General features: G+C 37.9%; 1 protein-coding gene, 2 long non-coding RNA genes and 1 pseudogene across 5 annotated transcripts; all 4 read right to left on the bottom strand.

Moving 5' to 3' along the window:
* On the bottom strand, positions 1,659 to 8,528 carry LOC110263151. Of its 3 annotated transcripts, none has more exons than XR_002348294.1 (3): positions 3,404 to 3,438; positions 3,187 to 3,315; positions 1,659 to 1,710 (listed from the first exon to the last, which is right to left on the bottom strand). XR_002348294.1 is itself a non-coding variant. In XM_021103941.1 (2 exons), the coding sequence occupies exons 1-2, from the start codon at positions 8,488 to 8,490 to the stop codon at positions 1,685 to 1,687; spliced, it is 1,152 nt and encodes a 383-aa protein (XP_020959600.1). In that variant the 5' UTR covers positions 8,491 to 8,528; the 3' UTR covers positions 1,675 to 1,684. The 3 variants fall into 3 exon arrangements, 1 of the variants encoding a protein (XP_020959600.1); XR_002348295.1 differs by lacking the exon at positions 1,659 to 1,710 and adding an exon at positions 2,166 to 2,211; XM_021103941.1 differs by lacking the exons at positions 3,187 to 3,315; positions 3,404 to 3,438 and adding an exon at positions 7,365 to 8,528 and having other exon boundaries at positions 1,675 to 1,710.
* On the bottom strand, positions 9,054 to 10,677 carry LOC110263088. The gene is made up of 2 exons (XR_002348130.1): positions 10,623 to 10,677; positions 9,054 to 9,146 (listed from the first exon to the last, which is right to left on the bottom strand). It is a non-coding gene; the product is annotated as an uncharacterized LOC110263088 (long non-coding RNA).
* On the bottom strand, positions 15,310 to 23,368 carry LOC107612996 (annotated as a pseudogene).
* LOC107636405 lies at positions 18,391 to 21,043 on the bottom strand. Its single transcript, XR_002348293.1, has 3 exons — positions 20,649 to 21,043; positions 19,558 to 19,637; positions 18,391 to 18,456 (listed from the first exon to the last, which is right to left on the bottom strand). It is a non-coding gene; the product is annotated as an uncharacterized LOC107636405 (long non-coding RNA).

Genomic DNA, 23,814 nt, shown 5'->3' with positions numbered 1-23,814 from the left:
CGTGTGGACTTTTTATGTGATAAACCTCTTCTAAGTTTCAAATAATTGAACTACCTAAGACGTCAAATGACGTATTATATAGTTTTTGCTTTATTGTCTAAATTATCTAGAACTTAATATATATAAAACACTTTTTGAAGCAGAAGCGTCACTATAATTAATAGAGCAACACCGTACCAACTCTATATGATGCGAATTTAATTTCAACATCATGTGTATGAGTGTATCATGCATGGATGACTTAAAAGTACGATGAAGTATTATATTATATTATTAAGTTAGACAAACCAACATTCCTCAATTAATTATCTAATGGATCAATAGGATCATGACATGTATATATACTCTGTGTGTGTGATGAGACGACATTCAAATTCGTAATAATCCGCAAATAATTAATGCAGCAGCGAGATCATACGCGCAATTAATCAGTAAGAACGGATATTAAAGACACCAAAAAAACAAAAATCAGGAACAACTAGCTCATGAAGACTTTTGTTGAAAAATACAAAATAATACTTAATCATTCAACTTTCATATACTCCACTTACAATAATGTTTAAAAGGAATGATAAATCCTCCAAATTTTCGTACTATAAAATAAAAATATATTTTATCTTTAAAATATAGATCCTTATAAATACTTCTATATATAAATCAAATTAAACGTGCATATGTGTTTTCAATGAATTTGCATAACAATCTTGCTAAGGAGCCAATAGAATATCTGTATAATGTGTACAATGGGTTGTTTATTTGGCCCAATATAAGTTAAAAAATGAATATCCAGAATAAAATACTACTAATTTCTCAAACACAATACACCTATATTATTCAGAATAACCATCCGAATACCAAGAATAATAAACATCTGATATCCTACCGAATCAAATATTTCCTAAATTCTCATTGTACATATTATACATATACTCCATTGACTCCATATACTTCATCTTTGCATAAAATCAAGCAAGTAGCTAGCTCTCATTATTATTTTCAAACTTAACTTATTTGGAGGAATAAGAAGTGCTGCCATAACTGATTTAGTCACCATAAGAAGGAACATTGTGATGCGATTTCCAAGTTCTTCCTTGAACATAAGAGCCACTTTAATTGGACTGAGCATATATATGACACCAATATTGCAAGAAAACTGGATTCCAATATATGATATATTTATGGGTTTAGCATAGAAAAACATGGTCCACGCGTTGTTGCTTAGTTGGACTAGCTGACTTGCTCACACTCACACTCACATTCATCACACGCTATGTGTAACACCCTACCACACTAAGCCTTACGCTTAAGTCGTAAAACGAAGGTGGTGTGGTACTACGACCTCTAAAATAAAATGAGTACATATAATAGTAGAAGAATTATAATATGCTAGGAGCCTTGAAGAATAGGGGAAATAAAAATCGCGAGATAAAAGCGCAACGCTCAAGGAACGAGTTAACTTGCGTGCTAAGAAAACTGTAACTGTCAAACATAAGATAACAGAAGTAGGAATAGAGTGCCAAAGATACAAAATAACAAGCTCCTAACTCAGCCTGCGAAGTCAAGACTGGCCGGAGAATATTTACACATATAAACATACATATCCAAAACCCAAAAGTACATATATATATACATCATAGCATGACAAAATAACCCTGTAACCACTCCGCTTCAAGAGTCCAGACGCCTAACGAGAAGCCTCTCGACCTGCATCTGAAAAACAACAACATAATATGGAATGAGAACCGGAGGTTCTCAGTATGGTAAAGGTGCCACACACATAATATATAAGGTCCTGGGAATGCCAGAGGCAATCCTAGAACGCCGACACTCAGATTATAGAGCTTAAAATATTAAACAAAAGCCATAAAAGGTGGTTTCCTAAAAATATTTAATCCTAACTTAACTTAACCTTAAATCTAAGTCCTATACTGCCATTCCTCCATACCTCCAACTCCATCATGCATTTTCACAGACAAACAGACAGATAAAGGCAAACACAAGAAGGTTACAACTACTACAGGTAACAAATACACATTTAGCATGGCAAATACAGATAGGCACACCCAATTAAAGCACAAGCAATTAATTCAAGTAATATGCATATGATGCATGCCTGTCCTATGGCTGATGAGGCTCATCTGTCGGTTATCCAGCCAACCCGACAAGTCTGAATTGTCCTTAGACGGTCCCCCGACGTGCATCCCCAAGAGTCTATGCATAAATTTTTCTCAAATAATCAATATTGCTCAATGGGGGTAACATTCCTGGGAATTTATATAGTGCCCGGTCATACTTACGTCGTAGGGTCAACAGAGTATCGAGTTTTCAACCTGGTACACATGGTGGCAAGCCACGGCACTTAATCCAGGGAATCTCGTATCTCAGATTATTCAAATTCATAAGCCATATAAATAATTCAATTAAAATTCATCAACATCCACATCATTCTCAATCGCATCTCATTCATCATTATACGTCAATCATATTCAATCATTATCCTTCATTATCACATCTCTCATTCCGTCCATCAATAGTTCTAATTCAAAACATAATTCATTCTTTTCCAAATGAATCAAACTTAAAACATGCTCATTTTCTTAATAACTCAAAATCAAACCATATAACCTTTGAATCTTAAATCTTTATAAATAAACATATAAACTAAATTTCTAATTTTTATAGAATTTCGACAACATCTCCTCTAAAACTCGGACTTTGCCACCCTTTTCGGGTCCAAACCTGCTTTCTTTTCAATTCAACATACCCTTCCTCATCATCATAACAACCGCCACAATAAATCTACCTCAGATCAACGATTAAACTCATACAATATTCAAATCCAACAACCAAAATTCAACTAAGTATCATAGTTCACAAATCCTAGGCTTTTAACACAAAATACCTCATTATCACAACAACCTCCACAATAGTTATACCTCAAATCAATAATTCACCAAATTATTAGTTAATCAACAATAATATTCAACCATAATTCTCTCCAAATTAACATAACAACATTCATCATCCAAAATTAAAAACTAATTATCCAATAAACTTCAACCAAATATATTCATCGACAAATTACTAAACATTAAACATACATCTGCATTCCAATTTATCCAATGGTCATCTAGCCTAAGTTTTCACAGAACATTATATATTAAATGCAAGAAACCTAAACCATACCTTAGCCGATTCCCAAGTATTATTTCAAGACAATTTTCTTAAAAGAACACAGCCCTCAAAACCTCAACTAATCCGCTTCCTCCAAGTTCCAGTATTCACAATTTCAAGCTCCAATTATTTATTCACAACCTAATGCACATTCATAACACATATATATCCAATTAAATATTCAAAGCTCAAATTTAATAAAAATAAAATAGAATTATTGTATCCTCACCTTACCCAAGCTTCACATAAGCAAGAGTGAACGTTTTTCTCAAGCTAATTGGATCCTAAAACATCAGAAATCAAAGAAATTCAATATTCCCACTTAAAATTCGAAAATTGGGGGAAGATGAGACTGAGAGTGATTAAACAAGTTACCAGTAAAATTGTTCCGATAGAAACGTAGAGCTCGACGCGGTGAACACGTGGCCGCAAACGGTGCGGCGATTGGAGCTCGGACGGAGAAGTTACGGGAGTTGGAAGTTAGCGTAACGATTTGACGTTCTTTCTTTCCTCTCCCTGATGCTCTTCGACGTTGCCAACAATGGGGAGAAGAAGAACGTGGGTTTACTTAAAGGGCTGGTCCGGTTGGGCCCACGGCCCGGTTTGGGTCTGGTTCAACCAGTTCGGCCCGTTCGGTCCAATCTTGGACCGATTTCTTCGAAATTAGTGTCAAAATTCTCGTTTCGATGAGCTCTACCCTAATTTAATATAATATTTACGTTTCTAATCCTCCTTATTAAAAACTAATTTATTGACTAATTATCTACTAATTTAACCGGGGTTTACATCCTACCCACCTAATAAAGAATTTTGCCCTCAAAATTTAAATCTAGTTACCTGAAAAGAGATGTGGATAGTCTTTTTGCATATCTGATTCGTGCTCCCAGGTATGTTCCTCGATACCAGCTCGACTCCAAGCTACTTTTACCAATGATACTTCCTTTCCGCGTAATCGTTTAATATTAGTATCATCAATTCTCACTGGAATTACTGGAAGTGTTAGATCTTCTCTTACTTGGATTGGTTCTGGTTCCAGAACATGACTTGCGTCAGGAGTATACTTCCGAAGCTGCGATACATGAAACACATCGTGCAAATTCAAAAGATACGGCGGTAAGGCAATTCTATAAGCCACTGGCCCAATTCTCTTCAGGATCTCAAACGGTCCAATATAACGGGGATTTAGTTTCTTAGTCTTAATAGCTCTTCCCACTCCAGTGGTTGGTGTAACTTTCAAAAAGGCATGTTCTCCTTCTTTGAATTCCAAAGGCTTTCGCCTCTGGTCAGCATAGCTCTTTTGGCGGCTTTGGGCTATAAGCATTCGACTACGAATCTTCTTTATCTATTCAGTCGTTTCAGCTATCACATCAGGCCCTAATAAACTCCTTTCTCCAGTTTCATACCAACACAACGGAGATTGACATTTCCTGCCATACAAAGCCTCATATGGAGCCATTCCAATGCTCGCATGATAGCTATTATTATAAGCAAACTCTACTAATGGCATATACCGATCCCAGCCCGCCGGCTGGTCTAAAACACAAGCCCTTAGCATATCCTCCAAGGTTTGAATAGTTCTCTCTGACTGACCATCTGTCTGAGGGTGATACGCAGTACTCAAGCTTAACTGAGTCCCAAATGCACGCTGAAAAGCTCCCCAAAACCTTGATGTAAAACGGGGATCTCTATCAGATATAATAGTAGAAGGCACACCATGTAATCTGACAATCTCTTTGATATACATTCGAGCCTATTCCTCCATTGTGCAACTTATTCGGATAGGAAGAAAGTGAGCTGATTTTGTCAGTCGATCCACAACCACCCAAATAGCGTCATAACCAGACCGGGTTCTAGGCAAACCTATCACAAAATCCATTGCAATACTCTCCCATTTCCATTGTGGAATCTCCAAAGGCTGAAGGGTCCCTGATGGTCTTTGATGCTCAATCTTGACCTTCTGACACGTTAAACATTTAGATACATGTAATGCCACATCATTCTTCATACCTGGCCACCAGAACATCGCTTTCAAATCTTGGTACATTTTAGTGCTCGCTGGATGGATTGAAAACCCGCTCTTATGAGCTTCCTTCAAGATTCTCTGTCGCAGGTCTCCAATATCTGGCACAACAATCCGGTTCTTGAACCTCCACAAACCATCCTGTCCTTCTGACACTCTCCACTATTTCCCCTGTTCGACTGCTGGTAATACCTTACGTAACGCTTCACTGTCTCGATGAGCCTTCAGAAGTTCTGATTTAAAATCACTAGAAATTTGCAACTGACTCAAACACAGGATTCCAGATTCTTCTCTAACTCCCAAATTCAAACCTTGGAATGCCTTCAGTAACTCTTCCTCCCGTAGCATCATCCAAGCTGCATATAAAGACTTCTGACTCAAAGCGTCCGCCACAACGTTCGCTTTTCCTAGATGATAATTCAATTCAAAATCATAATCTTTCAAAAGCTCCATCCACCTCCTCTGACGCATATTCAACTCTTTCTGCTCAAAAAGATACTTCAAACTCTTATGGTCTGAGAAAACATGAAACTTAACGCCATAGAGGTAGTGCCTCCAAATCTTTAAAGCAAACACAACAGCAGCAAGTTCTAAATCATGTGTCGGGTAGTTCATCTCATGTGGCCTTAACTGCCGTGAAGCGTATGCTACAACATTCTGGTGCTGCATCAGAACACACCCCAACCCTTTCAGAGATGCATCATAATACACTTCAAACGGTTCACTTGGTTCAGGTAATACCAATACAGGTGCAGTAGTCAACCTGTGCTTCAATGCTTGGAAACTCTCTTCACATTCCGGAGTCCAGATAAAAGGCGTATCCTTCCTAGTCAACTTAGTTAAAGGTAAGGCGAGCTGTGAAAATCCTTTAATGAATCTGCGATAATACCCCGCCAAACCTAGGAAACTCCTGATCTCTGTCACTGAAGTTGGTCTCTCCCAATTCATCACTGCTTCCACCTTAGCAGGATCCATAGCTATTCCCTGCTTACTCACCACGTGGCCGAGAAACTTCACTTCACTCTTCCAGAACTCACATTTAGATAACTTAGCATACAACTTCCTGTCTCTCAGAATTTGCAGCACAGTTCGCAAATGATCAGCATGCTCCTCTTCAGTCTTAGAATAAACAAGAATGTCATCAATGAAGACAATAACAAACTTGTCCAGATACGGTCGGAAAATCCTGTTCATATAATCCATAAATACTGCCGGGGAATTAGTTAACCCAAAAGACATCACTGTATACTCATAATGACCATAACGCGTCCTGAAAGCAGTTTTCGGATATCCTCGTCTCTAACCCTTATCTAATGATAACCAGATTGCAAATCAATTTTAGAAAACACACCAGCACCTTGTAACTGATCCATTAGATTGTCAATTCTAGGCAACGGATATTTATTCTTCACAGTGATCTTATTCAATTGCCGATAATCGACACACAGCCGCATACTCCCATCCTTTTTCTTTACCAGTAACACTGGCGCTCCCCACGGAAAAACACTTGGTCGGATAAAATGCTTACCCAACAGATCTTCCAGCTGAGCTTTCAGTTCAGCCATTTCTAAAGGTGACATCCTATAAGGAGTAATTGAAATCGGACCGGCTCCAGGCACCAACTCAATTGCGAATTCAACTTCCCGATTAGGTGGAAATTCATTAATATCATCTGGAAACACATCTGAAAATTCACATACAATGGGAATCTGCTCTAAACTCTGATCATCACCTGATACTCCCGCAGTTAATAACATAATACCCTGACACTCAGTTCCAGAACAGTTTACTATCATAGAATTCAAATAGTAACTATTCACCACAACCGGTGCTTCTGACCCTTCTGGCATAAACTGTACTGACTTCTCAGAACAATCAAGCAAAACATGATTCTTGGATAACCAATTCAATCCCAATATGAGATCAAGACCAGTCATAGGCAAACAAATCAAATCATGCACAAATTCACGCTGTTGTACTCGAAAGGGAACTTGTGGACATCCTATCCTAGTCACCATAGCTTCATGAGTAGCATTATATACTTTCAAATCATAATCTAAAACCACCATTCTCAATCCTAATTCATGGGCCTTTTCAAATGCAATAAATGAATGACTTGCTCCTGAATCAAATAAAGCATTGAAGATTTTACCAGCCATTTCACAATTACCTCTAATCAGTGTCTCAGATCCCTCAGCACCTATGGTAGAAGTGGTGTATACTCTCCCCGGCTGCTGCACCCTACCAGTCTCATAGTTCTTCTTCTCCAGGCAATTACTGGCTATATGCCCGGGCTGTCCACAGGAATAGCACACTCCAAGTCCTAGTCTGCACGGAACTCCAGGATGATACTTTCCGCACTTCTGACAATTCAGATCCTGCTGTGGCTGCTTCCCAAACCTTTTTCCTTGACTAGCATTAGTATTCGGCCTTCTGTAATTACCTTGACTCTGATTCTGCTGTGGAACAAAACCTCCACGCTTGAAATTCCTACCTCTCGGGGCAAAATTCCTCCCTGAAAGCCTCTGAAAAGGCATCCTCAAACTCCCTTTCTCTGCTGCCGCCTTCCTCACACAATCCTCAGCCACCCTACTCTTATTCACCAATTCAGAAAACACCCTGATCTCCATTGGGGCAACGAAGCTCAGAATATCGCTCCGAAGACCTCCCTCATATTTAATACACTTCCATTCAGCAAAATCTTCAGGCGCACCTTGACAGATACGAGAAAAGTGACATAACTCCTCAAATTTGCTAGTATACTCAGCAATAGTCATCTGTCCCTGCTTTAACTGGATCAGTTCAAGTTCCTTGGCATTTCTGGCTGAATTAGGAAAGTATTTCTTATAGAACTCTGTCCGGAAGACCTCCCAAGGAATTACAGCACCATCAGGCTGCAGAATACGTCGGGTTCCCTGCCACCAATACTGAGCTTCACCTTGCAACTGATAAGTTCTAAATTCAACCCATTGCTCTTCAGGAACCTGTTGTGCCTGTAGCGCCCTTTCCATAGCCTGAATCCAATTATCTGCATCAGTGGGATTTGAGGTTCCCCTAAAGGTTGGAGGGTGAACTTTCAGAAACGTAGCAAGCGTCATAGGACCGTCCTCATCAGTATTGTTCCCATGATTACCCTGATTCATCTGGTTACCCAGTGCCTCAGCTGTTGCCTGCATAGCTGCAGCCATATTTCCCAGGACAGCCATAAAGTCTACTGGATCAGTCCCTATAGGGGCAGGAGTAACGGTACCTGTCCTACCTCTACCTCGCCCGCGACCGCGTCCGCGAGTCGACATCTGGTCCCTATACACACCAAACAAGTGATATTAAGTTGATCAGTCTCAATATCGCAGGTCTAATGCTTTAAGTTCCAAATGCATGCTCACAAACGTTTATGCCACATATATCAATCAGATATCCTAATAGCACATACACACATATACAGAGAATGCACAGAAGTACAATCAGTCCGTCTTTCAGGCTCTATAGGAACGAACTGCTCTGATACCATAATGTAACACCCTACCACACTAAGCCTTATGCTTAAGTCGTAAAACGAAGGTGGTGTGGTACTACGACCTCTAAAATAAAATGAGTACATATAATAGCAGAAGAATTATAATATGCTAGGAGCCTTGAAGAATAGGGGAAATAAAAATCGCGAGATAAAAGCGCAACGCTCAAGGAACGAGTTAACTTGCGTGCTAAGAAAACTGTAACTGTCAAACATAAGATAACAGAAGTAGGAATAGGGTGCCAAAGATACAAAATAACAAGCTCCTAACTCAGCCTGCGAAGTCAAGACTGACTGGAGAATATTTACACATATATACATACATATCCAAAACCCAAAAGTACATATATATATATACATCATAGCATGACAAAATAACCCTGTAACCACTCTGCTTCAAGAGTCCAGACGCCTAACGAGAAGCCTCTCGACCTGCATCTGAAAAACAACAACATAATATGGAATGAGAACTGGAGGTTCTCAGTATGGTAAAGGTGCCACACACATAATATATAAGGTCCTGGGAATGCCAGAGGCAATCCTAGAACGCCGACACTCAGATTATAGAGCTTAAAATATTAAACAGAAGCCATAAAAGGTGGTTTCCTAAAAATATTTAATCCTAACTTAACTTAACATTAAATCTAAGTCCTATACTGCCATTCCTCCATACCTCCAACTCCATCATGCATTTTCACAGACAAATAGACAGATAAAGGCAAACACAAGAAGGTTACAACTACTGCAGGTAACAAATACACATTTAGCATGGCAAATACAGATAGGCACACCCAATTAAAGCACAAGCAAATAATTCAAGTAATATGCATATGATGCATGCCTGTCCTATGGCTGATGAGGCTCATCTGTCAGTTATCCAGCCAACCCGACAAGTCTGAATTGTCCTTAGACGGTCCCCCGACGTGCATCCCCAAGAGTCTATGCATAGATTTTTCTCAAATAATCAATATTGCTCAATGGGGGTAACATTCCCGGGAATTTATATAGTTCCCGGTCACACTTACGTCGTAGGGTCAACAGAGTATCGAGTTTTCAACCTGGTACACGTGGTGGCAAGCCACGGCACTTAATCCAGGGAATCTCGTATCTCAGATTATTCAAATTCATAAGCCATATAAATAATTCAATTAAAATTCATCAACATCCACATCATTCTCAATCGCATCTCATTCATCATTATACGTCAATCATATTCAATCATTATCCTTCATTATCACACCTCTCATTCCGTCCATCAATAGTTCCAATTCAAAACATAATTCATTCTTTTCCAAATGAATCAAACTTAAAACATGCTTATTTTCTTAATAACTCAAAATCAAACCATATAACCTTTGAATCTTAAATCTTTATAAATAATCATATAAACTAAATCTCTAATTTTTATAGAATTTCGGTAGCATCTCCTCTAAAACTCGGACTTTGCCACCCTTTTCGGGTCCAAACCTGCTTTCTTTTCAATTCAACATACCATTCCTCATCATCATAACAACCACCACAATAAATCTACCTCAGATCAACGATTAAACTCATACAATATTCAAATCCAACAACCAAAATTCAACTAAAGATGATAGTTCACAAATCCTAGGCTTTTAACACAAAATACCTCGTTATCACAACAACCTCCACAATAGTTATACCTCAAATCAATAATTCACCAAATCATTAGTTAATCAACAATAACATTCAACCATAATTCTCTCCAAATTAACATAACAACATTCATCATCCAAAATTAAAAACTAATTATCCAATAAACTTCAACCAAATATATTCATCGACAAATTACTAAACATTAAACATACATCTGCATTCCAACTTATCCAATTGTCATCTAGCCTAAGTTTTCACAGAACATTATATATTAAATGCAAGAAACCTAAACCATACCTTAGCCGATTCCCAAGTATTATTTCAAGACAATTTTCCTAAAAGAACACAGCCCTCAAAACCTCAACTAATCCGCTTCCTCCAAGTTCCAGTATTCACAATTTCAAGCTCCAATTATTTATTCACAACCTAATACACATCATAACACATATATATATCCAATTTAATTCTCAAAACTTAAATTTAATAAAAATAAAATAGAATTATCGTATCCTCACCTTACCTATGCTTCACATAAGTAAGAGTGAACGTTTTTCTCAAGCTAATTGGATCCTAAAACATCAGAAATCAAAGAAATTCAATATTCCCACTTAAAATTCGAAAATTGGGGGAAGATGAGACTGAGAGTGATTAAACAAGTTACCAGTAAAATTATTCTGGTAGAAACGTAGAGTTCGACGCGGTGAACGCGTGGCCGCAAACAGTGCGGCGATTGGAGCTCGGACGGAGAAGTTACGGGAGTTGGAAGTTAGCGTAACGATTTGACGTTCTTTCTTTCCTCTCCCTGATGCTCTTCGACGTTGCCAACAATGGAGAGAAGAAGAACGTGGGTTTACTTAAAGGGCTGGTCCGGTTGGGCCCACGGCCCGATTTGGGTCCGGTTCAACCGGTTCGGCCCGTTCGGTTTAATTTTGGACTGATTTATTCGAAATTAGTGTCAAAATTCTCGTTTCGATGAGCTCTACCCTAATTTAATATAATATTTACGTTTCTAATCCTCCTTATTAAAAACTAATTTATTGACTAATTATCTACTAATTTAACTGGGGTTTACACTATGCCTCTCTTTTTTTTATTCTAGGGTTGTTTGAATTTAAATTTATCTGTATAATTTCTAATTGTGAATAACAGTACAAAGTTTCATTTTACAAAGCTTTTAGAAAGAAAAGAAAAGCCAAAGTTCGTTACTAACTAAGAACGGGTAAAAGCTATATCTAAATTTAAAGGGTATGTGGTTGTAAAGTTTGGAGTAAAGTTTAATCAAATTAGTCCCTTCCGATGCCCAAATCAGAGGAGAACTAGTCACTGATTAGGGAAGTTATTTGTGCCTAATCAAGATTTTTATTTTTTATTTTTGGTCTGTAAAATATTGTATGGCTAGGTTTAGCACCAATCATCATAGGTTAATTATTTTTCCAAGCTTTAAAAAGACCTATATAAATTTATTTCTTATAAACTATTTTAACAATTATTATTACCTCTTACGCCTGAGAAAATACTTAACTTACTAACACATTTTTGTTTTAATTAGGTGTGCTAGCTTAGCTCCTTTATTAATTACTGAGAAACTTCAAGAGATTATTGGACATTGAAAAGAATTGAAGACCACATACTTTATTGCAGAAATTTTAGAAAATTAATAATATAAAATTATTTTATTTAATTTAACATCTATAATTTTATATATATATATAATATCTAAATTATATATTTATTATATCTAATATTATGTAAATAAATATAAAATAAGACAATTCTAAATTTTTGACTTTATTGTATCTGATCATGAAATAATAATAGCACATAAATTAAAAAAAAAGAAATAAAAAATTCAGTGTGCAACTGGTTAGCACACAAAAACAAAAGCTACAATGAATTGAATAAAAAGTATGTACTTATTACTTAACACATGCAACTAATAGATGCATGTGTTTGTTATCTCATCATAAAGTGATGAATTATTTTCGTTAAAATTTTCACTCGCAACTTTTTTTGTCTATGTCAGAAAAAAGCAGTGATGGGTATATGTGAATGCTAAAGTGCCATTCCAGAACTATATATGCAGCGTATATGTCAGTGAAAAATAAATAAATAAATAAAATAATAATAATAACGGTTGGATAGCACTTACATATATGGATACAGACCCATGCATGTTGCAATGTCCCATTTCAACTAATTAATCAACTGCCATGTTGATATGCCATTATCTCAATCTGCTTTCATATTACACATGTTTCAGCTATCCACATATTTTGGATTTGATGATCTTTGAAACCACAATTCCAAGCCAAACAAAGGCCACACAAGATGGCCTACAATTTGCACCAAACAATGTCACCCTGCTCTGGAAGCATGCCAGAGCAGTCCTTGATCAAATTTTCCAAGTAATCTCAAAAAATACACCCAAAATCAGTCACATGTCGACATTCTAAGACACTAGCATCATAATTAAGTTTAATCATGGAGGCAAGGGGAGAAATCCAGAAAAAGAGAGAAGAATTGGAATTATAATCCTTTGCTTTGTGCTTTATTAAATGAACCACCTATGAAGTATTTCAGGAATTATCAGTATTAAAAACGTCATTATTACGGTCACGCCAAATTCACCATAAAGCCGCCGATCGAGAAAAGAAACTCCCGAGCATGCGTATTATATTCGATCCAGCTATAAAAATTCCTACCAAGATCAGCTACCGTCTAACCAAAACCCAAATGATTCCGATCCAAACTAGCAGGACTTTTGTGCAATCCCTAAAGCAATGAAACATATCTTCCTCTAACAAGTTGCAGCATTGACAGATTGAGGAGACAACAAGGCTACGATCACTACAAGAAAAACGCTGAGTACCGTCGGATTTACAAAAAAAATTTGCCGGTAACCTATTTACCATCGGGCATCGGGTTTAGCGGTGGAATAAATCTAATGGTATAAACCTCGCCAGTAACTGTTTACCAGCGGATTTTCTCGTCCATTGATAATTACCTCACCTTTACATAAAGCCTGGCACCTTACGTTATCATTTTTCTTGAACCAAACTCTCCTACCTTGCTATATGCAATACTCCCTCACAGCCTCCTTAAAATCCAGCTTCGTATTGAATTTCATCCCTACTTCTAGGCGGAGTTCCCCGAATCTTGTGCCTTCTCTGAAAACAGGGAACGCTTCGTCATTCTCAACTTCACCAAATTCATCCTCTGAGTTAGGAGGTGTCTTCATTTCTTTCGAATGCCAAGAATCTACCCCATCTGAATCATCATGATATTCATCATGAGCATCATAACCACCAACATTAAGACTAGGGTCTGCTATTGGTCCAAAAAATAACTCATCATCTTCACCCGAATCATCCTCAGGCACCAAACCATCATCAACTTGGAGTATCTCCTTCCTCAATTTACTAACTTTAACTTTTTTAAGATGTTTCTTGTTAACCTCTTTCCTTTTATCTATTAGAATTGTATTGGTAATCTCCTCATCACTGGAACTCTCTTCAGCCCCGGGCTTATAAGCATTATCCTCTGCACTTTCATAACTGTCCGAGGATTTAGATTCTGATAACACAACTGTCTCAACTTGCTTTCCCTTCCCTTTAGTTGTATGTCTTGTCACATGACCTTTAGCTAATGCCCTGGTTATATATCTCCTATTCAGTGTTGTTCTTGCATCACCTTTATTTATAATTATTTTCGCAGCAACACCTTTCTTTACAGTTTTTTCTGAAGCAACCCCTTTCTTCTATGTCTCATTCTTTGAAGGCCATTTGGGTTGGAAAATCTTACTTGGTTTTGACTTAAGCACCGGGTTGGAGTACATTTGGGAATTAGGGTTGAATTGGTGGTTGGAGCTGGTACTTGAATATGGTTCATATTTTGGTTGGGTGGGGCAGGGGTAGCAGCCATAGAAATTGGGTTCGAAATGGTAGAGGTTGGCTGCTGGGTGGGTTCAGTAGTTTTAGGTTGGTTGATACATGGGTTTGGAACTAGGTGTGGAGGAATGGCCCTGGAGCTTGGTTCTGTTCTCAATAAAATTGGTTGGGTAGGGACTTCAACCACCACCTCTTTACCCTTTTTGGATGCTGTTTCTTCCAAATAATTTGGAATAGATACCCCATGCTCATAGTACACATGCACCTCTCCGTGGTTTCCTTTAGCATGGAAGCACATCTCCAGGAGCTCAGCATCAGAATTTAGTTTTCTTATACCAGTTTCTAAGGGTCTGTTTGGAACCAGCCACTAATAGTATTCCACCTTATCATACTCAAGCTTTTTGTAGTACTCCCTGAGGAAAAACACGTCTAGCCGATCAGGGTCAAGTTTCGGAATGTTTGAAACATGGTCCTTAGTGTATGAGACGACATTGTCTTCACTCGTCACAAAAGAACCCCCATGGTGACACACAATAGTAATGAGACCCATCTGCAAATAACAAATGATAATTAAAATTGCCATCAACTAGGAAGGCACAATAACCCCAATCCCTGTCGCACCATGAAAACACATAAACTACATACATACTACTATTTTCAGCACATTAGAACCATAACTACCATCTTCTTATTGTATTGACAATCAGTGAGAAAGTCTCCAAGAAGACACCCTTTTTCCTCCTAAATCTAAATCCACTATCACATTTCTCTCCAAAACTCTGAACTATCTTCCAATAAACAGTTCAGGGTGTTAATACATTCAAACAAATCTCTCTCTTTTCTGTTCTGTTACAAATTTATACACAATCTGCCGATTAGAGTGCCACCACAAGTCCACAAAGGAAGTTGGCCCTAATCTAGACATCTGGTAAATCCATTCAAACTGGTGCAACCACAACATTGATGTAGGAATCAAGTAGTGTATTTTTTTCAGAGCTCATGACAATAACAGAGAAGACGAATAGGATGATATTCTAAGAATGAGAAAGTTCACGGTAAAAGAATTTTCTTCGTTCAAATTAGAGGCACCCTAAATCCTACCACAAGAATGCTTTCTCCACTGCTCCCTCCCAGCAGTAACCATGAATAATTATGTTACACGTAGCTTCATCGGGGGCCAAACCTTTATCTAAAAGCTCATTCAATTTATCTACAGCCTGATCATTTTTTAAAGAATGGCACAACCTCCTAATTATAGTGTTATAAGTGACAACACTAGGAATGATCCCCTTCTCCTTCATCTCATCCCAAAGCTTCAGAGCTTTGTTTGTTTGTTCATGTTTAAAGTATCACATGATTAGAGTTCCATAGGTTACCTCATCGAGATTGCGGCCTTCACAGTCAACTCATATGCCTCTTTGAGCAGCTTCTCCGTGCACAATTTGTGCACTATAGTGTTCAGAGTAAAAGTATCCATCTTTAAACCTTTCCTCCCCATTTCATCCATCATCTTAAAAGCTTCTCCTAGATTTCCTGCTTTACAATAACCATTGATCATAGTATTATAAGTAAAACAGTCCGGTGAAAACCCCCAGTGAAGCCTAAACCTGGAAGGCCTACAAAGAAGCGAAGAAGGGACAAAGAAGAACAACCGAGTGGGTCAAAGACAAAAATGAAAAGAAAATACAACCCAATCCGGTGCATGTACTGTGGTGAGGTTGGACACAACAAAAGAGGTTGCACAAAGAAAAAGGTTGTGGATGCTGAGGAACATGCCAAACAAATGCAGCTACAACTGACAGTTGTTACCCTTGCTACAGAAGGTGCTGAACCTGAATTAAATGCTGCCCCTACTGATACTGATAATGGAACAGAAGCAGAGGCACCTTTGCCTTCACTTCCATCACCCACCCACTCTGAATCAGAGATTGACAGCAGCGAATCCGAATGCATCCCACCAACCCAAGATACCCTATAAGTAATATCATCACTCCTCACTCCTAAAAAATTTCACATTTGCCTAATCATCTAATAAACTCATTTGGTACTGGATTATACAGGATCAATTGATAGCTAGGCCACCTAAGTTGCAAGTGATCAAAAGAAAAGCAAGATTAACGTCCTTCCCTAAGCATATTGCAACTGGATTTGTGGTTGTTTCTGCTGAGACCATTAAGGGGACAAGTTCTGGAACTGCTAAACGGCTGGCCAACTTCATGACCTTTGTGCCTACTCCAGGCTTCAAGGCTCCAAGGAAGACTGATGACAAAGTTTGATTTGTTAGGAATGTGTTATGGTTGACTCATTTTGTGTATGACACAACATTCTGTTTGTTGCATTTTTGTATGCTAATTTAGTCTACAGACAATGTATTTGTCTGTTAAGAATCTTATAACTTTATTCTGGTATTTCTCTGTTAAGACAATGTGACAATTAGCCTTCAATGACACGTTACTACTAAGATTACTTAGTTTGTTCATTTTGTTTATGCCTCAACATAATTCATACAAATAGAGACACAAAATTAATTGCCAAATTTTATAAAATTATCCACATTTAACAGGGAATTGCTTCCAACTTCAAATAACTACTCCCATTCAAGTCAACAAATTCAATACACCATTACATGTTCATAGAGGATAAATGGGTTTATTTAGAAGTACAGAACAAACAACAAAGTATCACAACTACTACAAACAACAAAACCATTAGCAGTTTCAAAGCTCTAACTTCAGCTTCCAAGCTGCCCAACTTCTATGCCACCTTCACCCTCCATTCATCATAGTCACATTCAACCTCCATATCAGCTCCTGCATCTTTCTTTGTACCACATACATCCACTGCTTCAAATTCATCATCATCAACCCACTTAAAATAATTGCAGTGATTGCCCTTCTGCAATTTCAGAAAGGAGTAAACAAAAAAATCAGACAACACCCAACAGCATAGAACAACATGAAAAAGCTTTAACTTCTTTTACCATCACTCACCCAGTACCTTGGACATGCATGGAACAATCTATTCGGATTCTTTGTTGTCCCAAATTTCTTAATCACAGTCTTCAGCCCACAGAAACATGATCCATCATGAGAATTCACCCTCCTCCTTCGCATCGAAGCACTAGATCCATGACTGTCGTGCGATGCATGTGACAAACCACCACCACAACCACCATTTCCTATCTCCATCCACTCAGCCAGCCAGGGATTACAACTCCTACTTACCTCTACTACCACTAAAAGTGATCACGTCGATGTATTTATCGTTCAGATTGGGATTAGGGTTTATCCATTCCAAGAACTAATTTGACATCTTAAACAAGACTTATCTAGTCATCAACAATATGCTACAGCCTGGCGTTTGCCACCTTGGCAGTTAATGGGCCACGTAAGCGGACGTTTGCCATCTCAGCTATGGAAATGACGGAAGGACGAACGTGATCAACTCAGGTATCTTTTGAGGACGTTTTTTATTAATTTTGACTTTCGGGAACGAAAATGGAGATCGAAGTGTCTTTCAGAGACGAAATTGATTATTAACTCGAAACTTAATGCTCTTAATTGAGCATATGTAGCAAGAATGAAGTACAGATCATGATGCATAAATTACAAAGATGGAATTCTTTGATCTTTCACATAATCATATATAACCTCTTCATTCTGTGTTCTTGTGCTTTTTTTTTACCAATGATAGGAGACTCGAACCCACAACCTCTTAATTGAGTATGGGGAGACTATGCCATTTGAGTTATTACTCATTGGTTGTGTTCTTGTGCTTTACCCTATGAATATCAATGGAAGTAAATACCAAAATCTATGGTCATATTTTCAAGGACAAAACAAGATGGACCTTACTTGCCTTTTAGCTCATAACCACCATTGCTATGTCACCTCATAAACACAAACAAGGACCCTTAATTTGCTTTCTGGCCTACTGTTCAAAATTATTAAAGTTCTAGGCAAACTATGATCAGTAAATTGGTAGTACAACATTGGATAAGATGACCCTTGATGCTTCTGCTAACCCTTATGGCAAAGTGATCGGTGGGCAGTGGCGGCGATAAAATTATCTGCTGCTGTACCATATCCAACTAACTTCTCAACAGAGAAAGTATTTTCCCAAAAAAAAAAATTAAACTTCAAAATATACAAGTTGTATACACTTCCTTGTCACCATACTAAACAAGGTAGCTAGACAGAGGAATCTGGAACAGCTGCCAAGCGACGTAGGACCAAGCGGTAGCGCTGATTCAAACAGTAAATTACTGTCATTTGCCAGAGTAAATTGCCAGAATTGTTGGTTATGCATTATTATGCAACTCAAGGTTGGAGCAGTCTCAACTTTTAGTGCACAACTCAAATACATAATTGTCAGAAAGAACTAAAAGAAAATGAAGATCTTCAACTATAAAAGGTTTTTACTGATCAAATTATTATAAAAGGCCCAAAAATACAATTATTATTTACTGAGACATGGTCCTAAAGATCATAAAAAACAAAAGACATAACCTTTTTTTCATATGAATGCTGACAGGGATTGTCCTATAGTTTGGTCCATGCACTCAAATAGGTCCTTGTCCTAGTTTGGACTAGATCCTAATTCATTTATAAAACATGTTAGACACCAAGGTGACCACTTTCTACAAAGCGTCAAAGCCTTTTTTAGGCTTTTGCATGCCAACTTGTATAACTAAATAATGCATATTATATTAGTATTCTTATACTCATATATAATGCATTATTTATTTGATTTAGAAAGTTAAATTTGAAGGTCCTAGATCTTTTAAATGACTTTTATACCTGATCTTAAAAATGATCACTCTAGGCTTTAAAAAAGGCACTATATTAAGCATATAGGCAAGGCCTAAGCCAACTATTTGAAATCAAAAGGCCTGTTTAAGATAACCTAGCTTATTTTCACTCCTTGGATAGAATTCATTTTTTTTTTTGGGTTCAGTAATAAAAAGTGAGGTGGAAACAAAAAAAGAGAGAAAACTATAAGAAAGATTGAAGATAAAAGGATGCAACCTTTTAAAAACACATTTACTTTTGCAGGAGAGACCTTGATTTCATAAACACTGAAAAGAAAAAGCCATATGAAAGATGGAGAGAGACAATGCATCTCTTTAACCATACATAATACATTACTTTTGGAGGAAGAACCAACTTTTGATATCCCCATATCAGAGACTCAGAGTATACTTGAAAAAAAAAACTAAAGTGATTAAGTGTGATTTTTTCCCTTACCCCCAGCCCCCCAGCCCCTACCGAAGAAGGAAAAAAACACAAATGATGTCTGGTTCTAATCACCAAGCAATAAGCGGAAAAAAAATCATGAGAACTAACCCGACAGATGTTGATGGAGTTGTCCACAGTATTGCATAAAAGCCATGCAGATTCATTGTAGGCAACCCAAACCTGTTATCCTACAACTAAATGAAATAATTAGGATACTCGAATAAAAAATACACTTTAACATGCTTATTCACTAATTAAGACTAAGTAATGAAGAGAATTTTTTTTTGTTGAGTTTTTTTTTCCTTGAACATTTTGTGTTTAATCATCTTAAGATCACTTAATGGCATGAATCCAAACAGAACATTTTCAAAACTTCTGACACTAACAATGCTACAGTTCCTGACATGGTTAAAACTTAGGAAGTCTACTAGCCAGAGATCCAAAATGTAATTGTGAAGGCAAATTTATCTTATATTTTTACATTGACAGTAATCCAATCCATTTAGAAGCTTCGCATTTTAATTTGGATAGGAGGAAAAAGGGGGAGGAGGGGATATAATCTTCTTATTGTATTGACAATCAGTGAGAAAGTCTCCAAGACACCCTTTTTCCTCCTAAATCTAAATCCACTATCACATTTCTCTCCAAAATTCTTAACTATCTTCCAATAAAAAGTTCAGGGTGTTATACATTCAAACAAATCTCTCTCTTTTCTGTTCTGTTACAAATTCATACACAATCTGCCGATTAGAGTGCCACCACAAGTCCACAAAGGAAGTTGGCCCTAATCTAGACATTTGGTAAATCCAGTCGTACTGGTGCAACCACAACAATGATGTAGGAATCAAGTAGTGTATTTTTTTCAGAGCTCATGACAATCACAGAGAAGACGAATAGGATGATATTCTAAGAATGAGAAAGTTCACGGTAAAAGAATTACTTTCGCTCAAATTAGAGGCACCCTAAATCCTACCACAAGGAGAAGCAAGATTTAACGAAAAAACGAAAAGTAAAACCGTGACAGACGCCATGTTAAAAAATAGAAAAATTAAGTCAACCATATAGAAGACGCCCTACAAATAAATGATCCAGTCGAACATGAAAAGCAAAATACAGTATTTTTGTGGCTACACAAAATAAAATCATATGGATTGACGATTGTATTTATGAACAAAAACCGTGAAATTCAGTACACGGACCATGCTGGGTAGGCAACAGATTGGATAAGAACCAAGGATCTTCTGATCCTTCAAGAAACCCTGCTAAAACAGAACGCACCTTATTCCAAATGGTAGTTTGCTATTATTATCATTTAAAACAATAAAAAACAAGTGGACTCTGTTCAGACTCCTAACATGTCTGTTGCATAATGGATTGCAGTGTGAGAATAGATCTATAATTTCTATTAAAGTAACACTCTGTTCGTGCAGATAATAAAGCATATAAAACATCTCTTGAGGACATGAATAACTTTCTCTAACCTTTAACTATGGATACCATCCATAATAATTACCAGGGAAAAAAATATTGATTACACAGTCACAGTTTACAAACGCCATAAAATCTAATATAATGTTGGAAAATTGGATACTTACATGAAATTTTGGATCGTCATCACAGCAAAACCACCAATAAAATGGGTTCAACATCATGAATATCAGGAATCCAAATGCCAATTTGAATTTATTGTGTCAATCTGATAAAGAGGCCTTCGATATGCTTTTTCGCCTCTTCAATAGCCCATCCATTAACTTGAAACACGCAGATTTATTCAAACTAACTCCTTTCTGCTCTGATTCTTGAAATAGTTTCATTGCCTCTTTGTACTTCCCTTGAGTACAAAAATTACTTATCTGTTCTGAGTAATCCTTGTCGCCTGCACCAAGAATTTGTGAAGTATCTTCACTTATCATATTTGGACCTGTCTCTAGGAGTTTTGACATGAATTTGTTTGCTTCCTCAGTTCTCCCAGCATGAGTAAGTGCACCAATGAAGGCAATATAAGTATATCGGTCCGGCCCTAATTTTTTCTTCTCCATCTCAGTCATGAGGTCAAATGCTTCATCAAGTTTCCCTTCTTTGCAAAGGACGGAAATCAACGTGTTGTACCTACCTTTAATGATCCATGTGTTCTCGAACATACCATGTTTGCAAAGCCCTCGAAGAAGAATGTTACATATAATAACATCCGGCTTGAATGAGTTCTCAACCATTCTGTTATAGAACAAGAATGCTTTCTCCACTGCTCCCTCCCAGCAGTAACCATGAATAATTATGTTACACGTAGCTTCATCGGGGGCCAAACCTTTATCTAAAAGCTCATTCAATTTATTTATAGCCTGATCAGTTTTTAAAGAATGGCACTACCCCCTAATTATAGTGTTATAAGTGACAACACTAGGAATGATCCTCTTCTCCTTCATCTCATCCCAAAGCTTCAGAGCTTTGTTTGTTTGTTCATTTTTAAAGTATCCCATGATTAGAGTTCCATAGGTTACCTCATCGAGAATATAACCTCGCTTTGCAGCCTTCACAGTCAACTCGTATGCCTCTTTGAGCATCTTCTCCGTGCACAATTTGTGCACTATAGTGTTCAAAGTAAAAGTATCCATCTTTAAACCTTTCCTCCCCATTTCATCCATCATCCTAAAAGCTTCTCCCAGATTTCCTGCTTTACAATAACCATTGATCATAGTATTATAAGTAAAACAGTCCGGTAAAAACCCACTCCCCACCATCTTTGCCACGACACAGCCGGCTTCATCCATCTTACCTTCCTTGCAATACCACTTCACCATTATATTGTGAGTCATCGCGTTTGTCTTGACTCCCTTTCCCTTCATTTCCTCAACCAACTTGAATGACTCCACACACCCCCGCCATTGAAAACACCCGTCAATCAGAGTATTGTAGGTAACCTCATTCGGCATCACCCTCAGGCTCTCCATCTCATCCCTTAGGCTAATCGCCTCCTTGACCTTCCCCTCGTCGCACAAACCCCTCATGATTGTATATTATAAGTCCAAATATCCGGTACCATGTCGTTCGCTCTCATCAACTGGACAACCTCGACAGTCTCCTTCAACCATCTCAACTTACAAAAGCCATGAACTAAGATATTATAGGTGTTCCTATTTGGGGAAACCTCGCTACCTTTCATCTCTAGCAAAACCTCCCTAACCTTACTCAATTGGCCCTTCCTACACAATGCATCAAGAATAGTATTGTAAGTGATATTATCAGGAGAACAAGCAAAATCAGTCATTTGGTTCATGAAGCTAAGAGCATCATTAAAATTATTATCAAGAAAAGAACCATGGATCAAGATGTTGAAGGTGGTGGTATTTGGGGTTATACCGAGCTTAAGGGAATCGTTGAAGACTTGTTTGGAGAGGTGAATGGAGTGGGAGGAATGAGGGTGGCGGCAGACGAGGGAGGAGAGGAGGGAATGGTAGGTGAGGAGGTTGGGTTTAATGCGGAGGCGCTTCATCTTGTTAAAGAGCTAGAAGGCGAGGTCGGGGTGGTCGGAGAGGGCGTTGGCGGAGAGGGAGGTGTCGAGGAGTGGTTACGGCAGGCGGGGGCGGCGGAGGAGGAGCTGGTGGAGGGAGTGGTGAGGGTGGTCGGAGGAGACGAAGTTGAGGAGGAGGGAGTGGGCGGAGGAGTAGCGGCGGTGGACGAGGAGGCCGGGTAGGAGGGCTCAGAGGAGGAGGAGAGAGAAGGGTGGGGAGAGTGGCGGAAGATGTGGAAGAAGGAGAGGAGGGTGGCGGAGTGGGTGCGGTGGAGTTGGGTGGAGGAGAGGACGGAAAGTACCGTGGGGAGGGTGAGATTTTGGATTAAGGGTTTGAGCGCGGTGTGGGGGTCACGGCGGCTGGTGAGGATGGTGGTCACCGTTTTCAGCAGCTGAGCTTTCAATGAGGCTGCGTCGGTGGTGGTGGTCATTTTTATCGCATTAGAGTTCAGGGTGGTAATCAGCTAAACGGTGAAGGAGCTGCTTCCCTTATTTTATTTATTCAATTTAATTATTTTTTATTTTATTACTGTATATCTTAAATAAATACAGTATAATTTAACCATCTACATTTTATCAAGTTTTAATTATTAAATCAAATGTTCACCCAAAAAAGTTATTAAATCAATTTTATAATTTCTATTTAGTTAGGCATTAATATTTTAGCTTAATTTAGATATAAAATTGTCTCGTGATGTTCGCTGTTATCTCTTGAATAATCATGCCAACAATGTAATATAAAATATGATTATTTTTACTAACATTATATCATGTAATTAGATATATGTATAAAATTATTTTATATTAACAATACATTAAAATTATTTTATTTTTATATTAAATTTCAATAAAAGATT

This window comes from Arachis ipaensis, chromosome B01, assembly GCF_000816755.2.
Source record: "Arachis ipaensis cultivar K30076 chromosome B01, Araip1.1, whole genome shotgun sequence".
Taxonomy (NCBI): Eukaryota; Viridiplantae; Streptophyta; class Magnoliopsida; order Fabales; family Fabaceae; genus Arachis; species Arachis ipaensis.
Note: the sequence above shows the minus strand (reverse complement) of the source record. Positions and strands in the feature narration are given on the sequence as shown.